This window comes from Lissotriton helveticus, chromosome 9 (assembly GCF_964261635.1).
Source record: "Lissotriton helveticus chromosome 9, aLisHel1.1, whole genome shotgun sequence".
Classification (NCBI taxonomy): domain Eukaryota; kingdom Metazoa; phylum Chordata; class Amphibia; order Caudata; family Salamandridae; genus Lissotriton; species Lissotriton helveticus.
Window position 1 is genome coordinate 1212557931 of NC_136070.1, and position 21400 is coordinate 1212579330.

Below are 21400 nucleotides of genomic sequence, written 5' to 3' on the forward strand. Positions count from 1 at the left end.
TGCTTTCCCTTTGGCCTTTTCTGTTTGTTTTCGGGTTCTGGATCTTACTCCTAAGTTTGGACTATCATCATCATCGTCCCATTCTTGACTCAAGGATATCGGGATTGGATCTAGCGAGGACGAAGTTTCATGTCTACTTTGGACTGTTATTCTAGGTGTTAGGGGAATATTTGCCTCTCTAGATAGTGGAAACTGTGTAGGATCAAGTGATAACCGTCTTTCTGTTAACTGTATCTCATGGGTAAGCAGCGACTCTGCTCTAAAAGCATCTAAAGTTCCTGCTGCACCCTTACGTTTATCCATGCTCCTGGTCTTTTGGCTATCTATACTGCTCAAGATTTACAGGACCAACCTATAAAGCTGCACTGTGAACGGGAACTAGCAGGCAAGCAGCGTGTTGAAATAGTGTAATAATTATTGTAGTCCGTTCGGCCATGGGACCTTTAGGTCTCTGTTCTCACTGAGGCCTTAGCAAATATCAACAAAGTCTCAAAGTCTCAGTATGGACTTGTCCATTATTGGTAGTATATCATGAAGACTGGAGAAGATTGTTCAACGTAGATCTTACCTGCTCTTCATCAATGTCTGGGAAGACAACAGCCAAGGGGGGTGGCCCTGCCCTGCCTCTTCCTGTCCCTGACGGGCACGGACGGGCCCGCCCTTGGCCCGGGCTTGTCCCGCGCTGCGGGAGCCCTCACCCCCTTATAAACACCTCCTGGCGCTCGGTGGTGCGGTGCGCGATGTGCTTGCCGCACAGAATGCTGGGAGGTGTGGTTCCAGGCTTTGGCATTCTGCTCTGAGGGTCGGGCAAATTTGGCGCGCAGACAGCAGTTTTCAAATGCCTCGCTCCTCCCCGGTAAGGACCTAGGCAGTGGCAGCAGAATATGGATCTGTAAGGGCACTAAGATGCAGCAAAAATCGGATACCAAGTCAGTATGGTAGGAGTGCCAGAGTAAGGAACAGCCCCAAGATCTGTGGTCAATCTAGTAGCAGAGAACAGATCAAGTCCTTGAACTGGCTTATCTTCGGGTCCGGGGTGATGGGTACTGACATTCCTTGCAGAAGAGGAGTAGAAAAGGAGGTGTAGGAGAGTCTGGCACACAAAGCTCTGCTCCTTTCACTGCTAGGAGAGGAAGGGGTGTATGCAACTGGATAACCACGTCTGTGATAAACCAAAATCCCCAGCTCAAGATGCAAAGAACTGCTAGACTCCGTTCTCTGCTAGGGGAAAGAAAAGTGGTAAAGGCGATGCCGCCGGCTACAGCCGCGCACCTGTAGGGACGTAGATAGGAAGACCACCTCCACGGGGAAATAAAGTATGTAGGCGCGAACGGCTCCTGTCGTGCACCAACGGAAAGCAGGGGGTGTGAATAAGTTTTGCGCAACTTAAGCCAAACAAAAGAAGTGTAGAAGTGTGGCTCACTGGTTAGAAGCGGCAGACCCTGAAGCAGAGGTCGGCCCGGGACCAGGGTTCAATTCCCGACACGGCAGGGTCTAGGGTCAATGTCGCAGACTCGATAATTCTCGCTTAGGTGCCTACGCTAACCATGGGTCCCACTCTGCAACTCTGGGCAATAGCTTGCTTAATCTCCTCAACGGCCCCAGCAACGCCGAGGATGCCTGGCTTCACCTTGGGGTGCCCTCTCACAGGGAAAGCCAGGACGGGTTCCCCAGCGGTATACAGCGCCAGGACGCCACGTAACGAGGTAACAGTGCGCTTTACAAGTATACATAAATTACATTACATTACAAAAGAAAGGAGACGGCTCCTGCCGTTTATCAATTAAGGCAAACAAACTAAAGGAGACGGCTCCTGCCGTTTATCACTTTAAGGAAAACACAAGAAAACCAACAAATAAAGGGAAGCGCCAACCACAGGTAAAGTTACCGCTTCGGTGTTCAGCAGGACAGTGCTGTATGCTCCGCTCCAGCAGTGAGCATTAAAGTTCAATAACCCAGACGGGATGGTGACCGCGTTCACCTTCAGTATGCCACAGCTGTGCGAACGGCTCCTGCCGCGCACTCTGAAGGGTTCAGGGGTCAGGGACCTTGCTGACGGAATGTGAATCAAGGATTTTCCTTCACAGATCCAGCCGCGTGAAACGAGGAAATTCCAAAGTTGCAGATAAAACAAAGTACTACAGAAACGCTCCTGCGTATTCTATAGCCAGGATTCCTGAATCGAGTATCGGTAAAGCCAAGTTTTTCAGTTTTAGGAAGAAATGTACGCTCTACCACTTTGAAAATTCATCAGCTCGCTCTATTTCCTTTAAGTGTGCAGGGTATTCGCACCTGCAGCAGCTCCTGACCACTCTTCGGGCCGGGTCCTGCCGGTCAGGGTCCTCTCACCGCCATGAGGAGTGACAAACACGATGTTACCGGCCGGTGTGCGGTGCTCTGTGTAATAATTACCCCCGCTCTGTCAAGTGGCACACCTAAATCTAATACTTAGTGGCTCCAGGATATGTACATTTCTTTTATCATTCCATAGCGAATCTCCACGCTACGCCACATTCGAGCTGTTCTTGTTCCGGACCTGTTTCCTGACCCCCGCTGGTGAAATTGCGGAGCTCAGCACCATCCCGTGTTCATGTCCGCGGGGAAGAAGTAATTAAAAGTGCCTCAGGGCCAGGGCAAGCAGTGTAAGGACACTAATGAAAAAAAAACCAATTAGTTCTTGGTCCATTGCTCGACGGAAGGGAGAAACAAACAAAGAGAAAGTGAAACCGGAAAGCGCTGACTAATCAGGAGCAAGCAAATAAGAGTGACAAATGAAGCCAACAAATGGTAAGCGATGGGCGGGCTCCAAGCACCCTTTTAGTTAACAAGCTAGGTGGGGTAAAGAAGGGAACACAGGGAGTGAGAAGGGAAGATGAAGATTTGAGGGGAAAGCAGAACACGGGAGAGAAAAGGCATGCAAGCCTATGGAGTGCTAAAGGCACACAAAACAAACATTTACAAATACAATGGTTTTCACCTTGTCAAATCCTCTCCTGAAAACCCAGGAAATGGCAAAGACTTTTTTCAGAAAGGTTAGCTAACAATGTACACAAGAATACCTGTTATATATGTTCATTTGCAATGACAATTTTCATCTCGGGCCTGCCTGAATTTTAATGTGTTCAAAATTATTTACATTTGTGTCTTGGCACCTTCATATCATGGCTTCCCACAGCATGCTATGGATTATCACCATTTTGCCACTGTAAGTATGTTGCTAGGGATTATCACCACTGTACCAGGTCCTTCACCGTGCCAGGGAGTACCATCATTGTGCCAAGATGAACATATTGCTGGAGTACCATTGTTGTGCCAGGATAGCATGTTGCCAGAAATTACCATCACTGAGCCTGGGCCAGCATGTTCTAAGGATGACCGCCATTGTGCAGGGGCCAGCGTTTTAGCAGGAATTACCAACAGTGTGCAAAAACCTCCACATGGCCAAGGATTACCACAATTGCACCAGAGCCAACATGTTGCTAGGAATTACCACCAATATGACAGTGCCAACATGTTTCTGAGTATTACCACATTTGAGCTAGGAATGGTATTTTCTGAGGAATATCCACCATTGTGCCAGAACCAGCATGCTGCCAGATATTACTGCTCATGCGGGACCTGACTCCACACTCAGTTATTCTCAGCAGCACTAATCTTTTGGTACCCATATTTCCGAAAGCACTACTAGACAGCTAGGAAAATGATTTATATGCAACAAAACATATGGGGAGGATCTAATGGGTCTGAAAGCAACACCAGACCATCAGGCATTAGATACTGTTTGGTTGGAGGGGGGTCTAGTAGACCTTTCAATCTCCAGAAAAGGAGAAAGGCCCACTAGACACCAGGGATAATTTTTCAGAAAACAAAAAAGTGACACAGTGTGGGTAAACACAGCGTGGCCCATGACGGCGTGGTTCCGTCATAAGCAGGCAAGGGGTTAAAGCATTTGAGCAACAAAAGCAACTGGACATTGTTGCAACCTATATTACTGCTTTACTCTTCAAATAGATCATTTAGATCATTCCGCTTGACTGTTTCATCATCCACTGATCTGTCAACCTACAGCTGAAGGAAATACATCTTCATATTAGGTTTCAAAACTATGAAACTTCCTCCTTTTCCATCTAAGACTAGCAAGCACTGATCAAAGGCTTCAAAACAAGGTTCTTCTGTAACCACATCTCAGTTTCTTGAATTCTGCGTGGGGGGGGGGAGGGGGACACTTGCTCCTCAGTACAGTGCATGGAAGAATTTGCTGCAGCAGTACACTTCATAAACAGTATTAATACCAATTTACAAGGAACAATGAATATGTGTGCCCAGAGAAGAATGCTCGGGTGACCACATTAAACACACAGCAAAGGAGTGGCTAACCAATGGGAAGAACAACACTGGACATTGTTCCTATTTGGTCTAGTACAGGCAAAGCGAAGCATCTCTGGGATTGTGAATGCTGTGCGTAAGTAGTGGACCATGCAGAGATCCTGCACTCAACAGAAAATGCTGATGAAAGGCAGTAGACAAACTCAGCAAATTACTGTGCACACAAAGCAAAGTTCATTCCACAGGTATTGTGAGTTTTTTGTTGCAAGTCTTTATTTTTCAAAAGTCCTTTGTACACATGTGGAAAACAGCCAACGCGTTTTACCCTTCACAATGGCTTCTTCAGGGCAAAAGTAAGGTAGCCAGATTTGTGTGTCAGTTTAATGAATCTGGCATTAAGTACTATTGCAAAACGTCTGTCGGTGGACGTTGTCTCTACAAATGAGGCCTAGAGCCGGTAATGAGTACCATTGTATCCTCAGTCCAATTTAAAAGTACATTGCTTCCAAACGGTGAAGAAATAACTCATATGGCATTAATAAGCCTCCAGTGTAGTCAATAAAAGTACTTGATTAAGCCTGTATTTGTGTTAGAAATAGCCTGTGTCCGACAGCAGCAGTAGTAACATATGCCCTTGCTCTGGAAACTAAGCACAAAGACTGAAGAGAGTCCTACTCCTTTGTAAGCAGCACCAGAAGAATAAGCACATAGATTGATTTATAAATTCATTTTATAAGTGTCTGATTCACAAACGGCCTCTGCATTCAAGGCGAAGGCCCGTCAGTCATGGTGCGAGTCTTCGCACTCAGGGTGGAATCTCCGCAGTGAGAATTCTCATTGCAGAGATTCCACCCCGAGTGCGGTGACTCCCCCACCACTGCGAAGCCTCCACCACGAGTGCAGAGGGCATTTATGAATCAGGCCCAGATGTCTTCTTTCTCAATAACACTTTATCAATGACAAATTAATAACAATAGGGTTCAGGAATTTAATTTGAAAAGCTGTACTATCCATCATTCGGCTAGACTGCAGTGTCCTGAAGCTATTGAGCTTTCTTAATTTGCATGAGCAACAAACATAACATTACTCCACTGACAAGCAGAATTGAGAAAATCATTGTAAATGAAGGGAAAGTGATGGAAAAATGTAAAATTGTACTAGACACAAAAGGTTTTAAAACCATTGGGTTTTATCCCAATTCCGCCACTAGCCTTAGTGCATGCCCCTTCGGCACATTCCTTCATGCAAAGGGGTGAAAACTGGGAAAGTACTTAAGTAATTCTATTTATCCCTGTTTATGTAGTAATATAGGTACATTGTGAAAATTCTGGAACTATAGTAGTGTCCAGCAGAACACTTCGCCCAGGTGCACGTCAAATCAGAGTCAAGATACCTTTGTCACGCTACTAGCAGGAGCACTACCTGGAGGTATTTGGCGACTTTCCTTGCTGTTTTCCAGACTTGCCCACGGACCTCGCCGGTTTTGAGTGGGACTAGTCACTGGTTCTTGAGGGGTGCCGAGGAGTGCAGTAACCGGGCTGAAGCGGGGCTGCGAGCGTAGCAGGGACTCCATTTCCCAGGAGTCCCTGCGCGACCGAGTGTCAGCTTCCGGTCCGCTCTCCCTGTTGGTCCGCCCTCCGCCCACCAGGAGGCCTTAAAGACTTGTGCTTGCTCTGTCTCTGTGGGACACCTTTGCACGCTACTAGCAGGAGCACTACCTGGAGGTATTTGGCGACTTTCCTTGCTGTTTTCCAGACTTGCCCACAGACCTCGCCGGTTTTGAGTGGGACTAGTCACTGGTTCTTGAGGGGTGCCGAGGAGTGCAGTAACCGGGCTGAAGCGGGGCTGAGAGCGTAGCAGGAACTCCATTTCCCAGGAGTCCCTGCGCGACCGAGTGTCAGCTTCCGGTCCGCTCTCCCTGTTGGTCCGCCCTCCGCCCACCAGGAGGCCTTAAAGACTTGTGCTTGCTCTGTCTCTGTGGGACACCTTTGCACGCTACTAGCAGGAGCACTACCTGGAGGTATTTGGCGACTTTCCTTGCTGTTTTCCAGACTTGCCCACGGACCTCGCCGGTTTTGAGTGGGACTAGTCACTGGTTCTTGAGGGGTGCCGAGGAGTGCAGTAACCGGGCTGAAGCGGGGCTGCGAGCGTAGCAGGGACTCCATTTCCCAGGAGTCCCTGCGCGACCGAGTGTCAGCTTCCGGTCCGCTCTCCCTGTTGGTCCGCCCTCCGCCCACCAGGAGGCCTTAAAGACTTGTGCTTGCTCTGTCTCTGTGGGACACCTTTGCACGCTACTAGCAGGAGCACTACCTGGAGGTATTTGGCGACTTTCCTTGCTGTTTTCCAGACTTGCCCACGGACCTCGCCGGTTTTGAGTGGGACTAGTCACTGGTTCTTGAGGGGTGCCGAGGAGTGCAGTAACCGGGCTGAAGCGGGGCTGCGAGCGTAGCAGGGACTCCATTTCCCAGGAGTCCCTGCGCGACCGAGTGTCAGTTTCCGGTCCGCTCTCCCTGTTGGTCCGCCCTCCGCCCACCAGGAGGCCTTAAAGACTTGTGCTTGCTCTGTCTCTGTGGGACACCTTTGCACGCTACTAGCAGGAGCACTACCTGGAGGTATTTGGCGACTTTCCTTGCTGTTTTCCAGATTTGCCCACGGACCTCGCCGGTTTTGAGTGGGACTAGTCACTGGTTCTTGAGGGGTGCCGAGGAGTGCAGTAACCGGGCTGAAGCGGGGCTGCGAGCGTAGCAGGGACTCCATTTCCCAGGAGTCCCTGCGCGACCGAGTGTCAGCTTCCGGTCCGCTCTCCCTGTTGGTCCGCACTCCGCCCATAACGCACTCTACATCAAGGTCTCAATCTCCTGCAGCGCGGGACGCAGCTCGGGGCGAAGACCGGGCTAAGAGCGGGCCGTTTGAGGCCGTTCGAGGACCGGAGAGACCGGACTGGACCCCAAACCTTTGGCTCTCATCCTCCCTATTTAGCGCACTTTGTATCCACACTCTCTATTTGTTTAGTAAGGCACATAAAACTCTAATTTACCATCATGTCCACACGGGTTACCCGTAGCAATACCGCTAAGGGCAGGAAAAGGTTGGTCAATGAAACTTTGGATGACTTTATTACTAGAACAAATGTTGCCATTGACCATGAAATCATGAAAATGCAAAAACAAGTATCTCTGGACTTAGAAGCAGCTAGAAGACTGTCTGAAGCCTTTGCATCATCGAAAAAATCTTCTCTAGGCCACATAGCAACAGCTAAGAGCCCCGATTATTTACCTAACGCCCGACTAATTACATCCCAGGCCGAGGTTCACCAAATCCCTTCCCTAACACCAAGGCTCTCCCTTCCTTCTAGTTCCTTCCATTCACAAAATAAGGATACTTCCCTTTTGTATGCTAGTGACAGGAGCGTTGACTTGGAAATAGATACAACTCCCAATCTGGCAACCCCTACCACCGTTGAGGAGTATGCTTCCCTACAGGGTCTCCACCAGAACGGCCCATTCCAAAAAAGGAAACGTACCATAATGCCTGCTTTCTCGCGTAGGAAGGCGAAAATAGCTAGGATACATTGTCCATCTATTGTCAATCCATCTGTCCAGCGACCAGCACCTAGTCTAGTTGCCTTAAATACGGACCACTTTAATACCTCTGGGAATTGCCCAAGCCCGTGTTCAGTTGCCAGAGCCACTACACAGGTGATTACCGGGGGGGATCCAAGTGCGCCTGGGGGTAGTGATGGTGAGTTCCTTGATTTAGTCTGGAACTCATTAAAAAAGCTCCTTACCCCGCTAGACCTTAGACTTTCCCGAATTGAAAACCACCTCTTGGAAATGGAAAAGAGTATTTTAAAGCTAGCAAGCCTCACTCTCCAAAACAGCAATGGGCCTTCCAAAGTTCTGCAAGATTCAACTCCTACTCTACCAGTTGTACCGCCCCCCAGTAAGCCTATACCTAAGCCACTCCCTAAACCACGTACTAAAGGCTTTGATCCTAAACTCATCAATCCCCCCGCTAAGTCTCCTCCACAGCCTCTACAACAGCCTCCTAAATCCACCTGGTGTTTGTTATGCCATAAGAATACTATTCAAGACATAAGATTCTGTAAAAAGAACTAAAATTATGCATCAAGCACATATCTATGGCAGCATTTGAAATACAGTGCATTATTATTCTTTGATTAATTGTAAATATTTTGTGTTACTGTTGAGTGTTTGAGAGTGGATGTAAGTGATTCACATATGAGTGGTTGGGTGAATGAGGAAGAGGGGAGTGTTTTAATATATAGAATGTTTTCTAAATATTGTATGGTACATGTTGTTTTTGAACTTGATAAAATGTTTTGCAAAAAAAGATGATCAAATAATCACATGAAGTAAAAAGTGAATAAAAAATTCAGATTCATTCAAGAAAATCAGACCCTCTCACTTTATGTTTTAGTCGAAAGTGAGTTGTTCCAATTGATGGTTAAGTGTTAAATGGCAGCATTGGCGTTTTGTTATTATATTACATGAGGCAGTGGCTTGGCCTTGCTGCTTGGGAGCCCGTACCCAGTGGTGTTTTCTCACTCTCCAAAACAGCAATGGGCCTTCCAAAGTTCTGCAAGATTCAACTCCTACTCTACCAGTTGTACCGCCCCCCAGTAAGCCTATACCTAAGCCACTCCCTAAACCACGTACTAAAGGCTTTGATCCTAAACTCATCAATCCCCCCGCTAAGTCTCCTCCACAGCCTCTACAACAGCCTCCTAAATCCATCAAGGAGGCTGCTGTTCAGAGGGCTCATGCCACTTATCACAATCTTCCTGCTAATCATGAACCACGGAACGCCGAAAATTTTCGCGGGGGTACATAGATCTACCCCCTGACGTAAAGCCTTATGTGGTAATACTAACGGGTGTCCCTGTTCTTGAGAGATCCATTCAAGAGAACTACTGGTCCCTCAAGAACAAGGTAATCCACTGGCTAAACACGAATAAGCAGACTCCAAGGCACCTGAGAAGTAAAGTCCTAATGGTGTGTAGAGTTCCCTGGGTAGGACCAACACGCAAATCTACCCCAGGTGACTGCATAGTAGTCTCCTTCGATGAACCCCAGACGGCAGAATTTATTTGTTCTTGGAACTCTGGAGAGGTTAATTCTTCCATTGTTCCCAGACCTCTAACCTTCTTTTACCCCCCCCGCCATGTCCAAAATCTTGCGGGAGAGTGGTCAAATCCCTGTCTTCCGGCCTACAGAGGGGAGAGTGGGGGCCGGCAATATCCTAATAGGAGGTGGCAGGGAGCAACAACCTCAAACAGATTTGGTTGTTTAGAAGAGGTTGATTGACTCTCCCTGCCCTCCTGTATATCCCATGATGCTAAGATTAAATCGTTACCAGCATCCCCGGATCCAGTAATTTCCGAGAGCAGTCTAACGCAGTGTAGCTCTACTCCAAATAAACTGGGAAAACTTGCTAGACCTCCACCCAGTATTACATCTTTTCACCCCTCCATTATTCACCCTCTTGATCACTACAACCCACATGTGGTAACAGATGATGGGCGGACGTGTAATGCCACTCACGAGGTAGCACAGCAATATACAATCTTGACCTCGTCTGATTCACCACCTAGGGCACCTCCACCTGCGTTATCCCAATTTAGTAGTAACAAGACAACTTCCGTAGTAGTGTCTCCTGTACCATCCCCCTCTGAAGCTAAATCTATTATTAGGGTGGGGGTAGACCCTAAAGTGAAAAATCCCACAGGGGATGTCATCTTGTTACCTACAGATAGGTACCCCGAGTCCATTACATTAGCACCGTGTATTTCCCCAGGAATGACGATTAATGGGAACACTACTCCGGGTACCGCGCTACGGATCCTTAGCTGGAACGTAGCATGCCTTGCACGCAACTTTAACATCCCCGATTGGAATCTCTTAGTAGAATCCTTTGGGATTTGCTTATTGCAAGAAACCTGGTGTGTTGAACCCCGGCATAAGGTGGGTTACACCACATATTTCGTCCCAGCTCTTCAATCCCCTGGTTCTAAAGGTCGCCCTTCAGGTGGCCTTCTAATTTGGGTCAGAATCTCTTTGGGCCTTTCCATCAGACACCTTTCCACAAACTCCCCCGACCTGCAGAGATTAGTAGTTAAAGGTCTGGGGGGGAAAAATGTGGAAATATTTAACATCTACCTTAGGGGGGCAAGGGGCGGCGTATCCATGCTGTCACAACTAGGCCTAGAAGATGAACTCGGAACCTGTAACGTCAATTCCCACGTCCTTCTTGCTGGGGATTTTAATTGCTCCTTCGAGCCTCTTGCTAGTGAGGACATTTTAGACACCTGGGAGGCAGATTCTAGGAGAGGTATCCCTGTACTAACACTTGATCCTATCAAAAAATGGTCACAGGGGGCCATAAATCTTAACGCCCTTTGTATGGAATTTGGCCTAAGGGCAGTAAATGGCAGATCCAAATCCGATCCCAATGGGGCCCACACTTTCAATAGGGCTGGCCACACCTCTCGCATCGATTACATTCTCCTGAACTTTAAGCTTTGGGCCCATCTGCTCGACATGGAAGTTGTAACAACGGCTGATAGTGACCACAACTTTTTAGCACTATCATTGTCTTCCCCTTGGAGGGGCCCGAAGATAAACTCCCCCCCCACGCATGGAAGCTAACCCATGAAGTCTGTCCTTCGAACTGTGGAAGGAGGCTCAAATGGAGCAAAGTCGCCACTGATGAAGGGAAATTGGCAATTGTAAACTCAATAATGTCCAAAGCCAAAGTAGGGATTGATGCTAGTTGCCCTGGTAACATGGACGCTCTGCAACTTTTCACTGAAACAACTAAAGCTTTAGGAGATTTGTTTACTATTGCTCCAGCAGAAGGGAGAAGGAAGAGAAAAAGCACTAACAAAATTGGAGACTCCTGGTTCACCCCTGCCTGTCGCTCTGCAAATTGCGATCTCATCAGAGCAGTGAAATCTAAGGAGGCTAATATCAAATTAGCAAGGAAAAGATACCGGAAGACACTATCTACGGCCAGGGTCGAGCACGAAACTCTATTTTGGTCCAACCTTACAGAGGCAAGCTCCAAGAAAGACTCAAAGGGCTTCTGGGATCTGGTGAGATTGAGATCTAAACCCGTTGCCGCTCTTATGACATGTGATATTACTGGGGAGGCGTGGTATGCTCACTTCTCCCAGCTCTACTCTTCATCTGGGGGTTCCCCAGCCAACCACATGATCCAACTGCCCGGCCTTTGCTCCCATCACAGCACAGCTCACACTAAAGCTGACCTTTTTACTATCAAGGAAGTTGAGGGGGCAATCAAATGCTTGGTTCCAAATAAAGCTGCAGGGCCGGATGGAATCCCAGGCGATCTTATAAGGGTCAACATGTACGAATGGAGCAGCCTAATTGCCGCACTTCTGAATGCTGTATTGCGGGGTGGAGGTCTCCCGGCCTCATGGAAGGGAGCGGAGGTCGTCCCAATTTTTAAAAAAGGGACTCGGGACGACCCCGCAAATTATCGCCCAATCAGCTTGCTCGATTCTACGCAGAAGATTGCTGGCAAAGTAGTCCTGGGAAGGATCCAGCAGTGGATGGAGGATGAAAAAATCCTTTCGGATTTCCAGGCGGGATTTAGAACTGGCACTGGCACAATTGAGCAAACATTTCGGCTCCTCGTGATAATTTGGAAAGTAGTTGTCCTGGGCAAATGTAGCCTGTACCTCGCGTTTATAGATCTACGCACAGCATTTGACTTAGTTCCATGAGACCAACTGTGGCGGGTCTTGGGCAGGATGGGTATTCCCCAGTACTTACTGCATATGCTCATCCAACTACACGAGGACAATTTTGCTCAGATCAGGTGGGGGGATCAGGGCCAAAAAACCTCTTGCATCTCTGTGAATAGGGGAGTCCGCCAGGGTTGTGTTCTCGCCCCCACTCTATTCTCCCTATATGTTAATGGAGTGGTGGAGCATCTCCTTAAACATCCGGCTGACGCACCGACCCTGGCTGGTAGGAAAATTCCTACTCTCCTCTTCGCAGATGACACCCTCCTGATCTCAAAAACACCTGCAGGCCTCCAATGCCTACTCACTGGTTTTAAAGACTTTTGCGCAGCAAGGGGTCTTTCTATAAATGTCAGTAAAACCAAGTTCCTGGTAATGAATTCTCGGAAGAAATTCGTTACCCCACCATCTCTGGACTCTGTTCCACTTGAAAGAGTAAAGGAATTTGACTATTTGGGCATTCGTCTTAGTGACTCAATGAGCTGGCAACCCCACCAACAAAAGGTATCGCTGGCCCACAGGAAGGTGGTAGGGGCATTAATGAAAGAACAACGGACCTCTATCCTCAAGCCTGTCGGTCCCGTTTTGGACATCTATAGGGCAAGGGGGGTGAGTGCAGCCCTCTACGGATCAGAACTATGGGGTTTTCAGAACACAGACATTTTTACCAGTGTTGAAAATAAATTCCATAGAGACCTCATGGGACTGCCGCACAGCACTCCCGCCCCCCCAATTCTACTTGATGCAGGTACTCGACCGATAGGTGACCAGGCAAGGCTGCGGCCCCTTCTCCTCTGGGCACGCATTTGGAGGGTACCCGAACTATCTAGTTATGCTGATGGGCTAAAAGAGCTGCTCTTGTCACCAGGCTGGTCCAAAATCTGCTGGCTCAAAGAAACCAAGCGTCTTCTCATTGCACTAGGTCTCAAGGATGCATGGGATAGCAGATCAGCCCCGCCCAAGCAGACACTGAAATCTTTGTATTGGTCATGGGTGACGAATGCCATGAATTGTAATCCCCGCCTTTGCAGAACCACTGTTGAATTTTTTTTGCTGAAGGACGTTCCTTGTTATGAACCTTACCTGGACCAGCTTAGCAAACCATGGGACAGGGCACTCTACATCAAATTTAGGTTGGGTCTGTTGCCAGTGGGCAAACTGGTTGCCAGCTGGAGGTCATCATTACACCTATCCACATTTTGCCCGTTTTGCACCAGTAGGCCAGAGTCTGTGTCCCATCTTCTCTTTGAGTGTCCAGCCTATACTGCCCCGCGCCACTCCTGGCTAAAGCCTTTGTGTAGGAGTCTTGGAACTAGATCTCACCTTGAGGCTCTTCGCATTTAAAGATCTGACCCCCGCCCTTTGTTTGCTTTCTGTTTAGCCAAATTCTTAGCATGGGCCTGGCGGATCAGGTCTTTTAAGCTAAAATCAGTACACAAGCAGTAAGTTGCACATTCCGTTTTACTGCCCCCAGCAGTTTTATGCAAATGATGTAAAATATGAATTTGAATCGTTTTTATATGTACTCATCTTTTTAAAAAATGTTGTTTGTCTGTAATGCTTTTTAAGATATGTGCAAAGTATCGAAATAAAGCTTGTTTTCATTCATTCATTCACCTTTGTCACAGTTTTCTCTCTGATTCCATTGCTCTTTCCCTTGGTCTGTTGTTAACCAATATGTTATTCCATATATTTTTTCAGTGGAAGATGTGAAAATAAACATCACTCTCTTTGGATCTGGATTACCAGGTTAATGCTTTCTAACACTGGGTGAAGTGGAGGGCGATATCGGTAGCCAGGGTGAAATCAAGTGACTTGGCACTGGGTGAAAGATGGGATTAAAATCCCTTCAGGTTCATGTCACTGAGCCAGATTTGGACTAGATGTTGATTGTTGTAGTTGCCAACAATAAATAGTTACATTTTGGTTAAGCTTCAGGTTTGGGGAAGGGGGTGAAGCAATATCTGAAGGACAAGTTGTTTTGAGAAAAGGAAACTTCCAAATATAGTTGTGTGCCATTGGCATAATGGGGGTACTTTGATAATATTATCTGACAGTTTAAGTCTAAGGGGCTCAATGTGTAGGCTGAAGATAATGGGGGAAAAGATGGATCCTTGGGATACTCTGCGGCTAAAATGTTCAAAGACCTGGAAGTGTCTCATTTAGACAAACTGGAGTTGCTTGGATACCTAGTAGTAGATCCAATGAATCCCATTTGAGTCTTCAGGTTGCGGATGGTGATGGGGTATGGAATGGGTAATGGTATGGAAGGCAGCTGAGACGTCTAGTATTATCAGGCGTCAAGAGTGATCGTTTGTGTTCAGAGGGGCATTGTCTATGATTTGTAAAGTAGCTGTCTCTATGCTGCAGTGTGACCTGAAGATGGACTAGCAGTTGTACAGGAGATGGTTGGCACAGATGTAGTCTTGATGTTGTGCAGAGGATTCTTATTTTATTATCTTGCCTGAGGCATGTACTTAGGTGATGGGCAGAAGTTAGTGAAGTTGTCTAAGTCTAGTATTAGGCTTACTCAGGGGTGGGTTTGATCTGACCTGTTAGGAAAGCTTCAGGGTAGATGCCTCGAGAACGGGAGGCACTGATGATGGTGAGCAGTGTTGACAGAGTTTTTCCCGAGAGGGCCTTGGTGAAGAAGAAGGGTAAGACATAATCTTTGTAGGTTGCGCATTGAGGGAGTTGAGGACGTCAGCAGGGTCTTTGAAATAGAGGAATTTGAAGGCTAAACATTGTGGGTTGTAGTACAGAGGAGTGGGTGACAGAGGCCCTGATTACGATGTAGGGCAGACGACACCGTAGCGGTCTGGAACTGTCCAACCATAGGTCAGCGGTTTAGACCTCGCAATTTGGATGCGATTGCCAATAGGGCAGTCGGAAATATCCATTTCATTATGGCAGCTTGTGCGGTGGGCGAAAAAGGTCTGCAGCCCAAACTGTCATAGTGAAATGGAAGTCTATAAACATCCCTGCACCATATGGCAGGCACTTCACGGTGCCTGCTACACACTACAGGGATGTTTAGGCCTCATAGCGGAGGGATAGGAGGGAAGGGGTCCTGCTAGGGGCCCCAAAAGTCATTTTACTACAGCCTTTCCATGTCAGAAAGGCCGACATGGAAAGTCTATTGGAAAATAACATCATAATCTCGATGGCGGAGCGTCATTAGGGGATTATGGTGTCTTTCAGATGCACTGACTGGCTCCTTGTGCCAGTTGGACTGCCACGGACGGTCCGCCCCACCCGCTGCATCGTAATGTGGCAGGCGGACCACAGGGGCAGATGTCGGTGAGTCTGACACCGATGTGCTGTCGGTGTCCGGCCCACCGACATCGTAATCCTCCCCAATATGATTTGCTAGAGCATATTGCTGTCTTTAGAATAAAAATAAAAATTAGAAAAGCAGCACTCTTCCCATTAAAAAATAAAATATTGATGTGGATAGGACGGGCCGCGGCTACTGCGCATTATGCAGATTTTTGATGAGACATCTGGACTGTATATGAATCCCTGTAAGTCCACGTTGCGAATTCTGGGGGATCGGGCGCACCTGGGTCTCCTCGGTCCAGCTGGCAGTGGGGGGCTGAAATACCTAGGCATGTTCCTATCGGACGTGCCTGCAGTCTCCTGGGAGCGTAACCTGGTTCCGGTGTGGGAACGAGTATGTGAAGACCTCAAGTCCTGGTCCCGTATGCCTCTGTCAATATATGGCAGATTGCTATATTTAAGATGGTGGTGCTTCCATGGCTCCTCCATCAGCTACAAAACTACCCTTATCAGATGCCGCCTGATGGTTCCGACAGCTGAATGCAGTGCTAGGGCAGTTCTTATGGGAGGGGGGAAGGGTGCGGGTAGCCCTGCGAATGTGCTTCTTGTCCACTTATTGCGGGGGGCTAGAGTCCTCTGACATTCACTCGTACTACCAAGCCTCGCATCTGCTTGTCCTCAATGAGTGGTGGTATGGTAATAGGGAAGACCCAGCATATGCGGTCGAGCGGCAACTTATGGGACACCACGCGCTACATACGATTCTCTATTCAGCACCGCTGCGGGGTTCACGGCCGTCGGCTACAAGGGTCGTATTCCAGATCTGGAGGCAGGCACTGTGACGGATGGGGTGGTGGAACACGCGGACGCGGGAGACTCCCCTTTGGAATAATGGACGCCTGCCACAGCTGGCAGCCCTACAGGGCTTCAGGGGGTGGGACAACCTAGGCATCTCGGTCCTGGGCGATGTTTTGAGGGGCCTGACGCTCAAATCCTTCCAGGACCTCCAGAAAGAATTCCTCATGCCACAGTCTCAGTTCTATCAATACCTTCAATTTAGACACGCCCTGTCCCCTAGCCTGGAGGGCTAGCCTACAGAAACTCCGGGGGGATTGGAAGGGAGATACAGGTCCGTTGGAGGAGGAGAACTGGACCGAGGCCCTAGCCATTCCGCGGGGGGCAGCCATAGCAGTACAACTTCGCCTCGTCCAGTTCAAGTATCTACACAGGGTTTGTTTTACACAAGTGCGCTTGTGGAGGTGGGGCTGATAGCCTCTTCTATGTGTTTTCGATGCAGCCAGGAGGAGGGTACACTTGTTCACACTGTTTGGCATTGTCTTTCCCTAGACCGTTTCTGGAGGGGGGCGTTTACCCGTCTCTCTGAAGTATTGGGGTGGGAACTCCCCCGCACACCGCGGCTGGCTCTAAGTAGCGCCCAATGCAATTGGGCATTACTCTAGCGAAAAGGGAAATAGCCAGGGCATAGAAGACGCCGAGGGCCTCCTCTGTGGCTGCATGGAAGATTGGCCTGGACTTTTGTATGGGTCTGGAACAACCCATATTTGTTGCTATGGGGTGCCCACATAAACACTGCAAGATTTGGAAGCGATGGGCGGATTACCGGGGCCTGCTGTTGGAACCGGTATCAGGAACAAAGGCTCACCCCTGGGGTAACTCATATTTTCATATTCGGAGTGCGGAGGTGCTGTGAGGGGGGGTGCCCGGAGGGGTGGACCCTCTGCTATATTCACATGCTTTGGACACGTTATGAGGACTTAGTGCGATCGGGGAGGGGGGGGGGTTGGGGCGGGAGAGAGTTGGGGCAATCTTCATACTGTTACCTATGCTTTTCTATTTCCAATTGAAAAGGTCAAAGTCATTATTCTTTTGTGATTTGATTGTGCAGTTGTTTCTGGGATATAGAGCCCAGCAATATATGTGCATTTTGACAACTAAAATTTGTTTAAAAAAAATATATATTGATTCTTATACATTTGTGTGTGAATTGAATAAAATATTTCATCATTTGTTTAATCTATATTTATTCAGAATTTTGTGTATTGTTTTGAGGCTTAAATCTTAGAAATTGCTTAGGCCGGGGGATCCCCGGCTTCCAGTCAAGACTGAGGGGAGGTCCTGTATTGGATTCCAGTAATGATTCAGTGGGGGTTCACAGAAGTCAAAATATTAAGAACCACTGAGATAGACTAAAGGAGGGTGGAGGTAAAATCAGCATTCAAGGAGAAGTTGAAGTTACAACATTTAACCAAGGATTTCCAACTGCACACCTGGGCATATCAAGGAACAAGAGATACCTGGTCTGGCCACCCTGAGCCCCCGTCAGCAACATGCAATCTGCTGGCCAGAAAGAATGATTGCCCCATGTCACATCACTTGTAAATCATGTTGCCAAGTTTAAACACACCACTACAGTCCAAAAGTAGCTGGCGAACTAAAAAGAAAAAAGGCGTAAGGTGATCAAACCTGATAAATCTTGCTGTAGAGTGAAGCATGACTTTTAGAGAAAAGAGCGAGATGACTCAAAAAGACTAAAAAGAATACCATTACCAACATATAGAGCTGCAAGAACAAGGGGTTCTACGGAGAAGCAGGAGGTGCAAAAGGACTGATTCTCCAGAAAAAAGTGAAAGCTAAAATCAATCTGCAAAGACTACTTTCCAAATGTGTAGTTTGTATCTCATAAAATAGTTAAGAATGAAGGTACACAGGTTTTTAATTTACCCTTAATCACACCTGGAAATCCCAGACAGCTAATTTGAAGATCTTTACTAAGCAAACACAAGGAGACTATGGACGGAGCGCTGAAACCTTTCAGGCACTCACCCCCAGTCATTATTAGATCTGGGTTGAATCTATCATCGTTCTTTAGCTCACTTCACCACCCCAGTTCAGACCCAACCATATGCAAATCAGTCTTGACCCTGTACCTCATGGGAACAGCCCAGACCGAACTGCCAAGCCAGGTCTTGCTCATTTTGCCACTGGATTCAAGCTAGCCTGGCTCATGAGGGGTGTTACCCTGAAACGGGTCCCAGGATGCTTGTTTTCGGTGCAGGGGGAAGACCTGACTTGGCAGTTCGGGATGGACTGTTTCCATGAAGAACAGAGTCCAGACTGATTTGTATACCGCTGGGTCTGAACTGGGGTGGCGAAGTGAGCTAAAGAACAATGATGGTTTCAACCCAATCTATGAGTGAGTGTCTGAAAGGTTTCAGCGCTACATCCATCATCTCCTTGTGTTTGCTCTTTACTAAGCTACTAAATAAGATGAGGTATATCCTTGCAGCTGTAGTGCAGTCATTTTGTGCTAAATCCAGAAAACATTTCAGACCGTTGTAGAGTGGGCTGAAGGAGGCATTTGGGGACATAGCAGCTTTGTTAATTCTGTTGAATTTTGTGCAACAGCGTTTATCCTACTACACCTTATGTATTCTTACACTGCCAAGAAATGAGATAGATCACACTGGTTGTCGATATATTACAGGAGATAAAATACATTCTGATAACTGAGAATACAGCACTGGACCAACCTGATTTGGGATAAAGAGAATCACACTGTGCATTGTACATATGCACAAACTCCTGGTGTCTCTTGATGAGCTGCTGCTTGGGTCCCTGGGCAGCCAACCCAACCTCCTTAAGCTTTTTCCTTAGTTCTCGATCTGACAGGAGGTTGTACACAACTTTGGCCATTGGCTTCCTCTTCTGGGCAGAACTGCAACACATAAATACAGGCAAAGAATTACAGGAAGTGATCTCATCAATTGGATACATTCATAAAAGCATTTAGGATTTTTCGCACAATGCACACTATAGCATCTCTCTAGACATAAATCAAGGTGATTTACTGCAGCATTGAGTAGCAGCAAGTATCAATCTGCATGTGTGTGTGTATATATATATCTATATATATATATATATACACACACACATACAGATTAGCAGACCGTCCCGACATTGTCCGGGTATGAAATAGAATGTATGTAATGTGTGTATTTGGCAAGGGCAATTTATTTTAAAAATCGGTAGACAACATTTTTTGTTTCCTTAGAATAGGGACGGAGAAGGCCCAGCTGCAGCCCTGGTTGATGTTAGCAGGCGCGTGTAATTGGTGTAGTGATCTGCCGCCTGAGCCCGACTACAGTTCTGGTTGATGTTAGCAGGCACGTGTAATATCGTTGAATGAGAGAGTTATCAGCCGCGGGTAAATCCGTTTAATGAGAGAGTTGAGTGACAGCAAGTAGGAGAGGCTGCAGTAATTGTCCCCGCAGACACGCTCATTTGCGTGTTCCCCCGCTTGCGGCCCAGATGCAGGCCTGTTTGATGTTAGCAGACGTGTGTTCCCCCGCTTGAGGCCCAGCTGCAGCCCTGGTTGATGTTATCAGGTGCGTGTAATTAGTGTACTGATACGCCGTCTGAGCCCGGCTAGAGCCCTAGTTGATGGTAGCAGGCGCGTGTAATTTCGTTGAATGAGAGAGTTCAGTAACCGCACGCAGGAAAGGCTGCAGTAACGTTACTTATCAGGCCTCCAGGTGAACGCGTTTGTCACGCCCCCAGCACACGGCCACAGCAGACAATCTTCTGATTAATGTACGACCCACATGGCATGAAGGGCGGAACGTAGCACACGCCCTAGCGTTTCTCACGCCCCCAGCGCGCCCCTTGATGCGGCGCAATTGCGTTCACATGGTATGAAGGCCGGACACACGCCCCCAGCATGCCCCTTGATGCTGCGCAGCAACGTGATTGGCGCTTGTATGTACGACTCACATGGCATGAAGGGCGGACACACGCCCCCAGCGTTTGTCACGCCTCCAGCCCACGCCCACAGTCCACGATGTGATGGCCGTACCACACGCCCCCAGCCCACGCCCACAGCACAACGCAGACACGCCCACAAGGGACTACTTTGCTGGCACGGTTCTTTTACCTTATAAAAGTATAGAGGAGTTGGCCTAACGGCTAAGGCGCTCGACCTCGGAATCTGGGTTCGAGTCTTGGTAACGACGCCAAACATCCTGTGATTCTAGGCAAATCACTTAATCTCCCCGTGCCTAACAAAAATGAATGTGTGTCCTCATGTAACGTAACTGGTGCTATGTAAAGCGCTCTGATACCTAATTCAGTTCGGGTCAAGTTCGCGCTATATAAAACTCTGCAAAAAATTTTTTTTCTAAATATGGTGGCCGTCTGCATAGACTATGTCCTTCTGCTGCAACTGCCCTTTCCAAACGCGAAAACTAAAAACTCTTATGTTCCCTACCACATAAGCCCCCTAAGGCTTGTTATTTCTGCCTCTTGAAATCTATCAGCTGTTAGCGCGGGGACACACTGTTCTTTGTGTAGCAAGAAGGGGGGTGGTGCCTAAAGCGCTCCTTCATAACTGCCAAAGCCTCTGAAGAGAAGTGGGGACACTTCGAAACGCATCAGGCATCCAGGGCAGTTTGAACAGTTAAAGGATATCGTTGTGCTGGAGGCGTGCTTACCATTCAAGGCTCCTTGTGTGCAGCTGAGGTCCGGGTGCTCCTTTGTACGTTGGGTACTTCGGAGCTGGAATTAATATATATATATATATATATATATATATATATATATATATATATATATATATCCTACTGGCGGTCGCCAGTAGGTAGTTATAGTTAGGACCTAGCTACCACAGGAAATCCGCAACATTCTATTGGGAATAACTTTGGCGCCGGTTGCGGAATTTGCGTGTAATTTTCCAAGATTTTGGCCCGCTCCGCTCCTTCCCTGAAAGTTTCGGGGGGAATCGTGAAGTGGGGGCTGAGAAAAAAGGGGGATCCCAAAACATGTTTTCCCCTTGTTAATTTCCATAGGACGAATTGACAAGGCTACAGCCCGAACCGCTGAACGGAATTACATCAAACTTTGCAAAATTGTAGGGACTGGTACGCAGATGTGCCTTTGCTATATTTGGTGAAAATTGCTCCAGTGGTTTTTTGGAAAATTTACTTCAAAAAC

At 47.7% G+C, this 21400-nt stretch overlaps 1 protein-coding gene across 4 annotated transcripts in view; it reads right to left on the reverse strand.

The window, feature by feature from the left end:
• The window catches only part of RAD18 (RAD18 E3 ubiquitin protein ligase), a 742369-nt gene that overhangs the window by 379564 nt on the left and 341405 nt on the right, over positions 1-21400 (reverse strand). For all 4 annotated transcript variants that reach the window (XM_078662418.1, XM_078662420.1, XM_078662419.1 and 1 more), the window contains one exon: positions 18946-19130. In XM_078662418.1, coding sequence (XP_078518544.1) covers positions 18946-19130 — 185 coding nt within the window. The remainder of the gene's footprint in view (positions 1-18945; positions 19131-21400) is intronic.